Source organism: Petaurus breviceps, unplaced genomic scaffold, assembly GCF_028583685.1.
Source record: "Petaurus breviceps papuanus isolate PSGF00001 unplaced genomic scaffold, PetGlider_PUasm1.0 90919, whole genome shotgun sequence".
Lineage (NCBI taxonomy): Eukaryota > Metazoa > Chordata > Mammalia > Diprotodontia > Petauridae > Petaurus > Petaurus breviceps.
This window is the reverse complement of record NW_027187378.1, coordinates 30,651,144-30,664,771: the sequence shown is the minus strand read 5'-3', so window position 1 is coordinate 30,664,771 and position 13,628 is coordinate 30,651,144. Positions and strand designations below refer to the sequence as shown.

Genomic DNA, 13,628 nt, shown 5'->3' with positions numbered 1-13,628 from the left:
CATCTTTGAGACATTTCTTCCTCAAGTGGGTGAGACTGACGGGAGGCCCCCTTGTCTTATCTTCCTGTGATCTGAGAACCCTAGACCCCCCCAAGCAGGTCAGCTTATGAAGGCCAGCTTTCACCCAGACTTCTAAGCTCAGTGAAGGAACCAGCTTCTCCCTTTGGACAGTGCAACTAAAACATTCCTGCTTTTGTTTCAGTCACCCAGGCAGACATCAAGGGGAATTTGATTGAACATTTATTAAGCACTTATGTACTAAGTGTTTAGGGATATAAAGGGAAAAAACAGCCCCTTCCCCCAAGGAGCTTATATTCTACTGTGGGGATAGACAGATACAGAAGCATAACACAAAGTAAACAGAGAAGAGAATTAAGTGGGGAGTCGGTGACACTTCACAGAGAAGGTGGCAGCCAAGCTTCTCCAGAAAGCAGTGTAGGGTCCCAAGAATTGGAGATGAGGAAGTGCATCCCAAGCACACAGGGAAACTCAGGTAAATACACAAGTTCCATAACAGCTAGTAGTCCGGTATGGCTGGGACGTGGATTTCATGAAGGGCACAAGTATGAAACAAGGCTAGAAGCAGAAGTGCAAATCAGATGGTAGAAGGCCTTAGATACCAGGCATAGAAGTAGATATTTTGTAGAGCTATTTTTGAGCAGGGGATGTGGTCAGACACCCAGTTGCTCAGGAAGAGGGCGCCCTGCAACAATGGAGGGGCTTCCATTTTACCCTTCTACTGGTGCATACAGACTTCAGCAATGTAGAAGATAAAGATGTTAACCATTGGCAAGGTGGCCACTAGAGATAAGTAGGTATGATTTCATTTGCAGCCAAGTTGTTCCAGTAGTCTCAGGCTCCGATATGAGTAGGCTTTCAATTTGCCTTAGGTGACCAGTCTTTGGGCTATGAACTCTCTGCCCAAGTTCAGTCATTGTCCCTCTTGGCAAACAAAAAGCAGCACTATGGAGTGGAAGAAGAACGGTGCCCTGAGAACCAAGAGGCCTCTATTTACCCCCACGAAGATCTCTGTGGGCTCAATTCCCTCGCATCCTAGAAAATTCAGAACCATGGCTGTGTGGCGTCAGTGCCTATATGTGTGCTCATCTCCCAATGGGTCAGTTAACTATGGATTGGGACAATAGACACTTCTTGAAGTCTCTTTAGGAGGTGGCTTTGTACATCTTCCTCTTCCACCTGCCACCAGCAGAAGTTGATTCCTTGAATCTCAGGTGGCTTGTTGAGGACACCTGGGTTTCTATAGGCCACTGTTACCAGCACATTCAGGCAGATGCCATCAGCCTGGTTCTTGCCCAGGTGCTGCAATCCTAGTACCCCCTGGGTCTTCACTGTCAACTGGGACAGTGACAAGCACTGTTGTAGGAGTCGAGACACAGACACCATAATGCTGCTATTCTGCTCTGAGGTGGTGAGTCCAGAGGCTGTGATGGGCAAATGGAGACTGCCTTCTGTACCCGCCAACACCCATATATTCTTGGCACTGGTAAAGGCAGCTATAAGCCGCTGGCAGATAAGCTTGCAGGGAAGCTCTTGGGGTAGAGTAGGAGGGTGTCTAGCTTGTTGGTAATAGTGGGAACCCAGTTTTATGAGGGGCAGAATGTCATGGGAACGAAGTGGAGTGGGCAAGGAGGTGTGAGGATACCAGCCAGCTTGTAGGGACTCCTTATCTGCCTCCTCAGATGTCTTGAGAATCCCACCTGAAAGAAGGCAGAAGGGAGAAGGAAGCATCAGAGGTCAAAGAAAAAAGATGCCCTCTTTGGCAGAAAGATTTATACCAGTCGATTATTTTAGGACAGTCAGTCTGGGGGTGTTGGTTTGAATAAACAAGGGAGTGAGATGCTCCCCATCCTCTGCCCACCATGTGGAGGAGTACCTGTGGGGCGGGCAAGGAAAGCAAAGCGGATCCAGCGGGGACCTCGCTCTTCAACTGCCAGCAGGGTCAATGGCTCACATTCCAGGCCTGCCTCCTCCTTCACCTCCCGTCTCAGGGCCTCCAGAATGGTTTCCCCAGGCTCCATTCTCCCAGCAGGTAGATACCAAGATCCATGGCACTCTCTTTTGGCTTCCTGGATCATTAACACTTCACCCTGGGGAGAGAGAAGACCTCCCATCCCAACTGTCCTCCCTCCCCCCAGTTTTCATTCAAGACAAATAGTACACTCCCTTATCTTGCATCAAAAAGGTCCCTACCAAGACCTCAGAGAGTTTGTCAAGCTTGAAGACCTTCCCTCCTCTCATCTAGGAACTTAACAGATGCCTCAAATACTAGAGCTAGGATGAATGTAGCAGGCAGGGGAACACCAAAGCACCCTGCTTTTCCATGGTTTCTGAAACATTTGGACTCACCATTTCAACAAGTTCCCTCTGGAAAACAGATCTACAGGTGCCAGGATTTCAGAGCCTTAATCAGAGCTTTGGGTGCACCAGACACCAAGCCCATGCCTTATTCCCAATGTGTGTCTGTTCTCCCCTCCCTGTTAGATTTCAAACTATGAAGAAACATCTCAGACTTGTTTTGAGGATCCTACCTCACAGAGCAGTGAAGATCAAATGAGATATGTATGTACAAGTCCACTCTGCCTTCCCTCTGGTGATCATCTCTAATTGCGCATCCTGTCTGTCTGTCTGTACATAGTTGTTTGTATGTTGACTTTCCCATTAGGCTATGAGCTCCTTGGGAGCAAGGGACTGATACTCTGCCTCTCTTTGTATCCCCAATGCTCACCACAGTACCTGCTTAATAACTGCTTGTTGACTGACTTTAAACCTTAAAGAGCAAATCTTAAAATGCTATTCAAATGGCCAGCTGCCATCATCCTCATTATTTTAACACCTCGGGCCTCACAAATTCTCCCCTGCCTCAGCTCTGATGACCTCTCTCGCCTCTCTACCACAGCCTCTCACTTGGGTGGTCAAATCTTAGACCTTGGCATTACTTGAAACCACTCCATCTTTGAGATCATAAAGTATGAATTTCCCGTCTCTGTCATAAATCACTCCCACTTCTAGGTTTCTTCTTCATGACCTCTGGTCACCTGATCTTCTTTCAGCCACATCCTCTTCTGATTTGTCTCCCTACCCAGTCTTGACCACATGGTCAACTCTTTCAAAGTTCCACTCTCCTTTATTCTTGAATGCCTTGTCCTTTGACTTTCTGTCATTCTTGCCCTGCTAATTTAAAATCCTAGATGAGGATGAGCTCCCTTCTCTGCTCCTATTCCTGAACTGCCTTAAAAAAGTAGAAGTGATGAAAATGCCCTGATGGGGTCCTAGAAATGTATGCTAATAACTCAACTGGACCTTCCCTCGATGCATGGCAATTATTCTATTTATGTCTGTTGATTCCAAATCACATTCTCCTCCCCAGCTACTCCAAACCTCCTTTCTCCTCAAACCCCCAATTCCACTCCACCCCACTCACTGTCAGTAGCTGGCCTCAATCTTCTCAGTCAAGTAGGAGGTGGTCATCTGCCCAAAACTTCCCTCAATTTCCCTCCTCCACACCTCAAAGTCTGCAGCAATACCCATACCCATCTCTTTTCCTCTGGTCTCTGAGAAAGAGGCCTTTCTGGCCATCTGTGCCCTTGAATCTATCTCCTCCCACCTTCTTCAGAACCTGCATCAAATGTACGCTCTCCCATCTTGGGTCTCTTCCTCTTTACTGACACCTTTCCTTTACTTACAAATACATTCAGGTTTCCCCTAACTTAAAAACACTGTTCTAACTGCTATGCCCTCAAACTATTCTTTTTTTCTCTTTAGAAAAAAGTTACATGCTTCTAAACTTGCCTTTTGACCATTCACTTTCTAATCTCTCTCTGGTGGCTCCTTTTCCAACTCCTTAAAAACAGGGTGGGTGGGGGGAGGAGGCTCCTCACTTCTCTTTTCTCTCAGTATCTGTCTGTCTCTCAGTAACTGACTCTCTCTACTCTCAGTCTCAATATCTGTCTCTTAGTATCTGCCTCTCTCTCTCCCTTTCTTCTTTCTCTACCTCTCCTTCCCTTTCTTCTCTCTCCCTCCCTCTCTCTCACCCCAACCCCATCCATTTTTCTCAGTATCTGCCTCTCTCTCTTTCTCTCTCTCTGTTTCTGTCCCTCTATGTCTCTCTCAGTATCTGTTTCTGTCTTTCTACAAACTTTCCCTTGATGATTTCATCAACTTCTATGCCTTCCATTTTCACCCCAAGGCAAATGACTCCTGAATCTTTATCTACAGATTTGACTCCTCCCATGCATGCCAATTCAGGGCTTCCAACTGCCTGCTGGATACTCCCATATCAAGATGTCCTGTCAGGACTTCAAAGGCAGTGTGTCCCAAACTGAACTCATCATCTTGCCTCCAAAACCTGTCCTTCTTCTTGATTCTCTATTTCTGTTAATGATACTACCATCCTCCCAGCCACACAAGGTTGTAAGCATCAGTAATCTTTAATTATTCCTCCTTTCCTTGAGGCAGCTAAGTGGTAACACATTACTAGGTCTGCAGTCAGGAAGACCGGAGTTCAAATTTGACTTCTGACACTTACTATGTGTGACCCTGGGCAAGTCACTTAACCTCTGCTACCTCAGTTTCCTCAACTGTAAAATGAGGATAATGATGGTACTTACCTCCCAGGGTTGTGAGGATCAAACAAGATGATATTTGTAAAGTGCTTGGCACATAGCAGGGCTTTAAAAAGTACCTGTTCTCTTTCCACCATGTCAGTTCAATAAACATTTATTTACCCCAATATAAGGCCCTTGAAGGCAGGGGCTGTGTTGTCCTTTTATCTTTGGATAACCCCAGCATGTGGTACATAGTAGATGTTTAATAAATGCCTGTTTTCACTCTCCTACCCCCCATATCTATTCAATAAGCATTTATTTCCCTGCAATAGAATAGGAACCCCTTGAGGGTAGGAACTGTTTTTATCTTTTTGTCTCTGTAACCCCAGCATGTGGCACATAGTAGGTGCTTAATAAATCCTTACTGAAGAGCTGGACAATTGCTAAGGTTTTCCCCTTTATCCAAGACCCAGCTCAGGAGCCACAGTCACGAAGCTGTCTCTGAATATTTTGTCTGGATCTTTCCTCTACGTTTATCATACTAACTTGCAAGTGCTGGCTTGTGAGCTCCTTGTGGGTAGGAACTGTATCTTGTTTCTCATCTCGGTCTCCTTAGCCCACAGTGTTTAATAAATAAATAAATAAATGTTGAATGGAATTCTCCATGCTTGCATCCCCTGTGGCACCTAGCAGATATTTAGTAAATGTTTTGGGTGAATATTAGACTTCTTTGACTGTCACTCCTACTGGGCACTTAATAAAATGCTGGTTTGGGTTGATATGAAAACGGTGTCTGATTCTCCAAGCACCACCTTGCCAATAAGGGGGGCCTTTCTCCATCTCTCTCTCTCCCAAACCCATGGATTAACTGGGTCCTCTATCTTGGGGTGCCTGGGGTCCCAGAGGACTGGAGTCAGGGTCCTGGCTGCCTCTCACCTGGTCGTTGAAGAAGACAGCCAACACGATATAGGAGACATTCTTCCTGAGCTGCACAGGGGAGACCTTTAGGGGTACAGAGTCATAGTCCAGCACCGGCAGCCCCTGGCCCCCCAGCACAGCCCTCAGGTCCCCTGCCAGGCCTGAGGATGCCATTGGCAAGGGCTGGGGGTGGAGGGTGGGGGTGAGAAGGATACAGGGATGGAGACAAGGGGGAGAGGCTGGGACCCAGAGGGTGTGGACCACACCGGATCACGTGGAGGGAGTCGTTGGGGTGGAGCGGGGAGTCTGGACTGGAGGGGACAGGTGGAGCCCCAGGAACAAAGATGGAAAATTTGGGTTAAAAGGGAACGGAACCGGGCGTCACACGGAACAGACTGGAGCTGGGGGCTAAGGCCGCGGAGAGGCCAAGGTCAAAGTCAGGGTCAAGGTCAGAGTCAGCTCTCGGAAAGGTCTAGGCCCGGCTCGACGAAGGGTGAGTTAGAGGGGGGAGGGGAAATCAAGGCCTGGTCGGGTTCCCTTCTCCCGGCCCCGCCTCACTTGGGAGACCCAGGCGTGCCCTCCCCACCCCCGCTATTGTGACGTCACGCCGCCCGGCCCTGCCATTGGCCATTGGCCTTCCGGGGGGTGGAGACTGCTCTTAAAGGAGCCGAGTCTGCGGAGTGACCGCTCAGACTTCCTTTCTGCTCGCGCTGTCCCTTTTCTCTTCTCCCTCCGCGGCGTGCTAACGTCACCGCCCCCTGGGGATAGCAGATGACGTCACCCACCCACAAAGGAGGATGGGTGAGGCGTAGAACGGCTTCGTAGTGACGACACAGAAAAGGGGCGACCGCCTCGGCTCTGGCGAGACACCAAGACACCCCTCCCACTGACCTTTGCCCACCGCACCCCAGCTTTCTCCTTCGCCCCCTCCCTCCCGCACCGCAGCCCGACGCAGCCTCGCGTGCATGCCCTGTTTGGGCACCCTCGAAGCCGGCCCCCTGCAGCACCTCACAGCCCTCAGAATTGGGTCAGTCCTCCTTCTACCCGTCAGCCCTTCAGATGCTGGAAGACAGCTTGCCAAACAGTAAAGCAGCCCACACCTCCCGTTCTTTATCCGGGTCCAGCGTCCTCAGCCCCTTCCCCGCCCCCAGTTTGGGCGCTCTCCGCGGTATCCGGGCTGTCCTTCGGGTTTGACGTGTGCACCTGCTTGTCCTCGCTGGACGCGGGGCTCCAGGTGCGCCCCCGGGCCGGGCCAGCGAGCATCTTCCCAGGCTCGGAGGCGGAGGCTGCTTTTACTAACACGGAGCTTGCAGCCCACCGCGATCCCCACGTCTTCTCTCCACGTGAACTGCTGTGACCACTACAGCCCGCTGCCTTTCATTATCCTACCCTTGGATTTACACGTATCCTTATTTCTCACTGAATAGCAATGGCAGAGTAGGGCCAGTGGAGAGGTGGCCTCAGAGCTAGGGTCAGCAGGTTGGGTGGCCCCGAAGGGCAGGGGGGTCAAACCCAAACAAAAACAGGATGCCTGCCAGCTGCATGCTGACTTAGAAAACCATATATTAACATTATCCGTGTCTTCTTGCGTTTTTATTTATTTTGTTAAGTATTCTGGTTCAAATACACTCAGTGTTGTGGGCCCACCTCTGGTGTGGTGGCTAAAACACTGGCCCTGGAATCAGAAGACCAGAGTTAAAGCCTCACCTCAGTTACTAGCAGTGCGACCCTGGGCGAGCCATGTAACTGTCATCTGTAATATGAGGATATTAAGAGCACCTACCTCTCAGGGTTGTTGTGAGGATCAAATGAGATAATATCTGTAAGGCACTTTGTGAAGTGTAAAGTATTATAATTATAATTATCATTATTACTGTTATTGTTATTCAAGTCCTACTGACACCCAGAGGGCGACCTGGGGCAAGTCACTTAACTTCTGCCTGCCTCAGTTTCCTCATCTTTAAAATGGAGGAACCTGAGTTCAAATCCAGCTTCAGACACTTAACACAAAAACTAGCTGTATGACCTTGGGCAAGTCATTTAACCCCAATTGCCCTACCTTCTCCCTCCAAAAAAAAGCAAAAAAAAAAAGGAGGTAATATAGCACTTATCTCTCAGGATTGTAAGGATCAAATGAGATTATATTTGTGAAGTACCTTGCAAACCTTAAATTGGTATATAAATGCTAATTATTATATTATTATTAGCTTTCTGACACATGTTGGCTAGGGGAACCAGGACAAGTCATTTAACCTCTAGGTGCTTTTGACAGCTAAGACTATAAGCTTAAGTGCTGACTTTCTTTGACATAAGGAGTTTCCTCATATGAGGGTTACTATATAAATGAAATTATAGATCTAGTCCAAATGCCCTAAACAGGTTCCTGGTTCTTGTCACCCAACCACTCTCCCTCCCATCTTTATGTTATTTACAAATCTGATAAGCAAACCAGTTATACCTTCATCCAAGTCATTGATAAAAATATGAAAACAGCACAGGGCCGAAGTCTGGGCATAGTGTAGAGCCCTCATCATCCGTGAATGTTTGTTATAACAGAATTCCCCAACTGACCCAAACCTCTCTTTCCACCCATCCCCAAGCTTCACCCCTCTTCCACTTGCTCTTTCTCACTTTAGTCTACCCTTACCAGATTTCCCATTTCCTCAGCCAGGCTACTGTGGCCCTATTTGCCTTCTTTCCCAGTGTTCACACTCTAATTAAACCAGTTCAACTTTATGCTGTTTTCTACCCTCCAAATCTCAACTTCTCTGTCCTCTGTGATATGGAAGTACACCTACCTCCCAGGGTTGTTATGATCCTCTGGGCATCTCAAACTCAGCCTGTCCAAAATAGAATTCATTTTCTTTCCCCCAAATCCTCCTCTTCCAGACTTCCCTACTACTGCTAATATTATTTAATTTAATACTAATTAATTCTATTTCCAGCACTTAGCACAGTGCTTTATACATAGTAAGGACTTAGTAAATGCACTATTCCTTTATTCATTCATGGGGGTGGGGGTGGAAGAGAGACACACCACCATTCTCTCAGTCACCTAGGCACTCAAAATTCAGTGTATTCCCACTTCCTCACTTTTACTCACCCCATCTATCCAGTTCATTGCTGTGTCTTATCATTTCTAACTTCTCAATATCTGTCCAATACATCCCTTCTCTCCACTCATGCAGCCATCCAGGCCCTCATCATCTGTCTCCTGGTACTGATTTCCCTGCCTCAGGTCTCTCTCCAATCTGATCCATTCTTCACTCACTGCCAAAATTATTTTCATAAAATACAGCCTTGCTCAGAAAGCTGTACTGGCTCCCTGTTACCTCCAAGATCAAATATAAAATCATCTGGTATTGAAAGTGTCTTATAGCTTGGCCCCTTGCTACGTTTCCAGCCTTCTTATATGCTACTCCCCCTCATACATGCCATATAAGATCCAGGTACAGTGGCTCCTTGTAGATAGGTCTTTGAATAAGACACTTATCTCCCATCTCGGTGCCTTTTTGCACTGACTGCCTTCATGCCTGGAATGCTCTTAAGCTCCCATTCCACCTTCTCCAGCAGACCTTCCCCATGGGCCTCAGCTGTGAATGCCCTCCCCCTGTCAGATTACCTTCCAGTACTCACTCTCTATGGTATGTACCTAGTTATTTACATTTACTCTCTCCCATTAGGATGAGTGTTTCTTGAGGGAAGGGCTTGCTTCTTTGTTTTTAATCTCTAGCACTTAGCCCAGTGCTGGGCACATTACTAGCCAGATTGGTGGCACAGTAGATAGAGCACTGGGTCTGGAGTCAGGAAGATCTGAGTTCAAATCCAGATGTGTGATCCAGCAGTCACTTAACCTTTGTCTGCCTCAGTTTCCTCATCTGTAAAATAGAAAATAGCATCTACCTTTCAGAGTTGTTATGAGAATCAAGTAAGACAGCAATTGTAAAGCACTTTGTAAACCCTAAAGTGTTTTGTATAAATGCTGTTATTAAATAATTATTGACTGACTGACTTTGTGCTTACTGTGTATTTTTCACACTTACTATCTCTATCTATCTATCTGTCTACCTACCTATCTATCTAGTTTCCCCAAAGTAAAGTATAAGCTCCTTAAGGTCAGGATCTGTTTCATTTTTGTCTTTGTACTTAGCACAAAGTAGGGGCTTAATAAGTGTTTGTTGAGTTGAATTGTGGATGTGACAAATCCATGCAGGCAGAGGAGTCCTGGAGCCAGCTCATACTGATTAGGAAAAGGCTACAAAACAGGATTCAAATGTAGATTGTCCAGATTTAAGAAGGTTATGGAGAAAATGTCAATAATTCAGATTAAAACCAAAAGCGTATCCTATATGCCTTTTTCCCCCAAAGAGCTTTTTGTTAAACACTAAAACACCCCTGTGTGTAGCCATTAAACTTCAGACATCAGTGCAAGTAGAGTACATTCACCCAGCTTTGTATTCACTTAATTCTTTTATATGTGTCTCTCTGTGGCACCTTTCCCATTCTCCAAAACTTTTCAAAGATGAGCAACCATAGCTTAGCACTCACATTATTTTACTCTGGGAGGAGTTTTTCTGGGCCTGATGATAAAAACCCATTGAGGACAGCTCTTTCTCACTTGTTTGTTTACTTATTAGTACATTTCTTCATTCACTTGTTCACTCATCCATTTAAGAACTCATTCATTAGTCACAGTTCTTTGCCATACCCATTCACTCACCATTTGTTTGCTTATTCATTCATTCACCGAAAAAAAAAATTTAATCTGTTGTTATGTAGAGCATTGTAAGGAAAGACAAAATAGACGTCTGACTTTCTAGAGCTGGGACTTGGAGGATAGAGAGGTTATAAATCCTTGTTTAATTGAATTGAGTTGAATTGAATGATGGCTAAGTGAAGAGGAAAAGAAGGTACCAGGAGAGCCTCCTAGGGTAAATGTTGAGAGCTGTTGTTACTTGAAGTTCCTAGTTTTTTTCATCTGCACCCACATTTTGAGTGATTTCTTTTGGGGGTTTCTTTATGGGTCTACTCAGTGCCCAGGGCAAAGTCTATGCCCACCACACTCTTCCCAGTCTCTTTCTGTGTTCCCCACCTCTTACCCTGAAGCATCTGATGCATCTTATCCAGTCCAGTGACCGCCAAAGGCTTCTTCTGCCCATAAGGATTCCCATGTTCACACTTGCCTTTCTTCCCTTGGCCCTTTGCCCAGACTCTCCCTGTCTGCACTTGCATTTTGGAGCACCCTCACAGCAGAGACCCTCTTCTGTTCTCTTGACACATCCATAGGCCTGGGCACACACAGTAGGTGTTCAGTGATGGATTCATTAATTAATAGATTGCCCACCATAGAGACTCTTCCAAGGCTCCCAGGGTTGACCCAAGAGCCAAGAGCAGGGAGTCCTGAGGCAGTGAGTCAGGACGCCTGAATTCCAAACCTATTCCACACTAACTTGCCTAGTGTGTGTTTGGGCCTCAGGTATTCCTGTCTGTAAAGTGGGGATGATGATCTGATCCCAATCTCCTCCCTGCCTCCCAGGGATGTGGTGAGAATGAATGAGATCATGTCTGGGCAGGGCACTGAGTGCCTCTGAGACAGAGCCTAAGATAAACACCAGGTTGAAATAACAGAATGCATGAGGGAAGACATTTCCTTAGTGCTAGCTTGCTTTATTTCTCCCTTCCTTCCTCTCTCCCTTCCTTCCTTCCTTCCTCCCTTCCTTCCTTCTTTCTGTCTTCCTTTCTTCTTTGCTTTCTTTCTTTCTCCCTTTCCTTCTTTCTTTCTCTTCCTTTTTTCTCTTCTTTTTTCTTTCTTTCTCTCTTCCCCTTTCCTCTTTTCATCCTTCTTTCTTTTTTCCCTCTTCCTTTATTCTTTTTCTGTCTTTTTTCCCTTTTTTTTTTTTGCTTTCTGTCCTCCTCTGTGTTCCCCTCAACTTACGGATTCACATGAACTCCTAGATTCAATGTGGGGTAACCTTTACAGGCTAGGAACTCCATCGTAGTTCACCTGGGAACCTCTAAAAATCATCTGAACTCAGTTTGCCCCTTACCAGCAGACTGGACAAGGAATAAATATGCTTTTCAAAAGTTAAACATTTCTTCAAGACTAGAGGAAAACCCATCTCAACACCCATTCTCAAAAAAGTAAAAATTCATTCCCATTTCTCACTTCCTACCAGAACAGCCTGGGAAAACAGACACATGGCCCCAAAATAGGAAAGTGCTCTCTCTCTCTCTCTCTCTCTCTCTCTCTCTCTCTCTCTCTCTCTCTGTCTTTCTGTCTCTCTGTCTCTCTCTCTCTCTCTCTCTCCTCCCACCCCCCCTTTCTCCCTCTCTGTCTCTTTCTCTCTCTCAGTATCTGCTTCTCTTTCTCCAAAATTTCCCTTGATGAGATCATCAACTCCCAGGGCTCAGTTTTTGCCCCAAGGCAGTCTCGGCACCTTCTCACAGCCCAGATGTCTGCTAATCTTGCTCCATGGGGTCTCAGAAACATGTCAGGACTCCTGCGCTCCTGGATAGTGCTATTGCAGTCTCTCAACATGTGGTTACATTTTTTCCTCCTTCTCAGAGTTCTCTGTCACCCTCCTAAAGCAGATCTCTTCCCTCTCCACCTCTGCAGCAAAAGCATAGCTTTTCCTGGGAAATGAAGTCTTAGGAATATCAATCAGGCTTGATGTTGAGATTGAGAGTTTTATGAAAAATGTAGTCCCGTCAATCATATATGCCCCTTATTAAATCCTAATCACAGTAAAAATAATTTCTCTCCCTACAAATCATACTCAGTTAATATATACAATTATACTTCATAAAATATCCATTAATTTGCATGGGGAAAAAATCACAATTATCCCTGAGACATATATCATAAGAACATATAAAGTATATAATGGGGGTGAATAGAGCACCAGCCCTGGAGTCAGAAGGACCTGAGTTATAATCTGATCTCAGACAATTAACACAAAAAAAGTAGCCATGTGACCTTGGGCAAGTCACTTGACCCCAATTGCCCTAACTTCCCCCCTCCAAATAGCAAAAAATTAAAATAAAAAAAATAAAGTATATAATGTTCAATTGATATCTCATATAGTAGACCAATCACATAAATTCCAAGTGTAGAGAAATAATTTATAGCAAGAGAGTTGCATAGAGTAGACAGAATATATGTCACATGTAAATACTTATTTGATTTCTTGAACTGGTTGTCTTTCACTCAACATATTCAAACTGAACTCATTATCTTTCTAGATATTCCCATCTTCCTAACTTACCCATTACTGTTAAGAGTGCTATTGGGGCAGCTAGGTGGCACAGTGAATAGAGCACTGGCCCTGGAGTCAGGAGGACCTGAGTTCAAATCCAACCTCAGACACTTAACACTTACTAGCTGTGTGACCTTGGGCAAGTCACTTTATCCCAGTTGCCCTGCCCTCCCCCCTCCAAAAAGCCAAACAAACAAAAATAGACAACAAAAAAAAGAGTACCATTATCTCCCAGTAAGCCAGGCTTCCAACCTAGATGTCACCTTCAGCTCACTCTCACTCCCTATATCTAGCTGGATGCTGAGTCCTGTCATTTCTACCTGTACAGCATCTCTCATATGTGCCCCTTCTCTCTGACACTGTCCTAACCTGGTACAGGCCCTTATCACCTCCCATCCAGACTGCCACAATAGTCTGCTGCTGGGTTTTCCTCCCTCAGATCTTTCTGCGTTCTGATGCATCTTGCACTTAGCTATCCAAGTGATCTTCCTAAAGCACAGGTCTGACCATGTCACCCTTCTCTATCCAATAAGCTTCAGTGATTCCCTATTACCTTCAGGATCAAAAATTAAATCCTCCATTTGACTTTTAAAGCCCTTCCTGACTTGGTCTCTCTACATTCCCAGTCTTCTTATACTTTGCTCCTTTCCATGTACTCCATGTACTCTGTGATCCAGTTACATTGGCCCCCATGCTGTTCCTTGCACAAGACACTCCATCTCCCTACTCAGGGCATTTTTTCTGGCTGTCTCCCAGGCCTGGAATGCTCTCCTCTCTTGTCTCCAACTCCTGACCTCTTTGGCATTCGTCAAGTCTCAGTCAAAATATCACCTTCTGCAATAAAACTTTCCCAGCTGCTTCAATGTTGGTGCTGTCCCTCTGAGATTTT

General features: G+C 45.9%; 1 protein-coding gene and 1 long non-coding RNA gene across 2 annotated transcripts; both read right to left on the bottom strand.

The window, feature by feature from the left end:
* Positions 1-227: 227 nt before the first annotated feature.
* NUDT18 (nudix hydrolase 18) lies at positions 228-5,677 on the bottom strand. Its single transcript, XM_069075725.1, has 3 exons — positions 5,502-5,677; positions 1,895-2,108; positions 228-1,718 (listed from the first exon to the last, which is right to left on the bottom strand). The coding sequence occupies exons 1-3, from the start codon at positions 5,655-5,657 to the stop codon at positions 1,123-1,125; spliced, it is 966 nt and encodes a 321-aa protein (XP_068931826.1). The 5' UTR covers positions 5,658-5,677; the 3' UTR covers positions 228-1,122.
* Positions 5,678-9,193: 3,516 nt separating this feature from the next.
* LOC138152055 (uncharacterized) lies at positions 9,194-10,710 on the bottom strand. The gene is made up of 2 exons (XR_011166013.1): positions 10,583-10,710; positions 9,194-9,361 (listed from the first exon to the last, which is right to left on the bottom strand). It is a non-coding gene; the product is annotated as an uncharacterized lncRNA (long non-coding RNA).
* Positions 10,711-13,628: the final 2,918 nt, after the last annotated feature.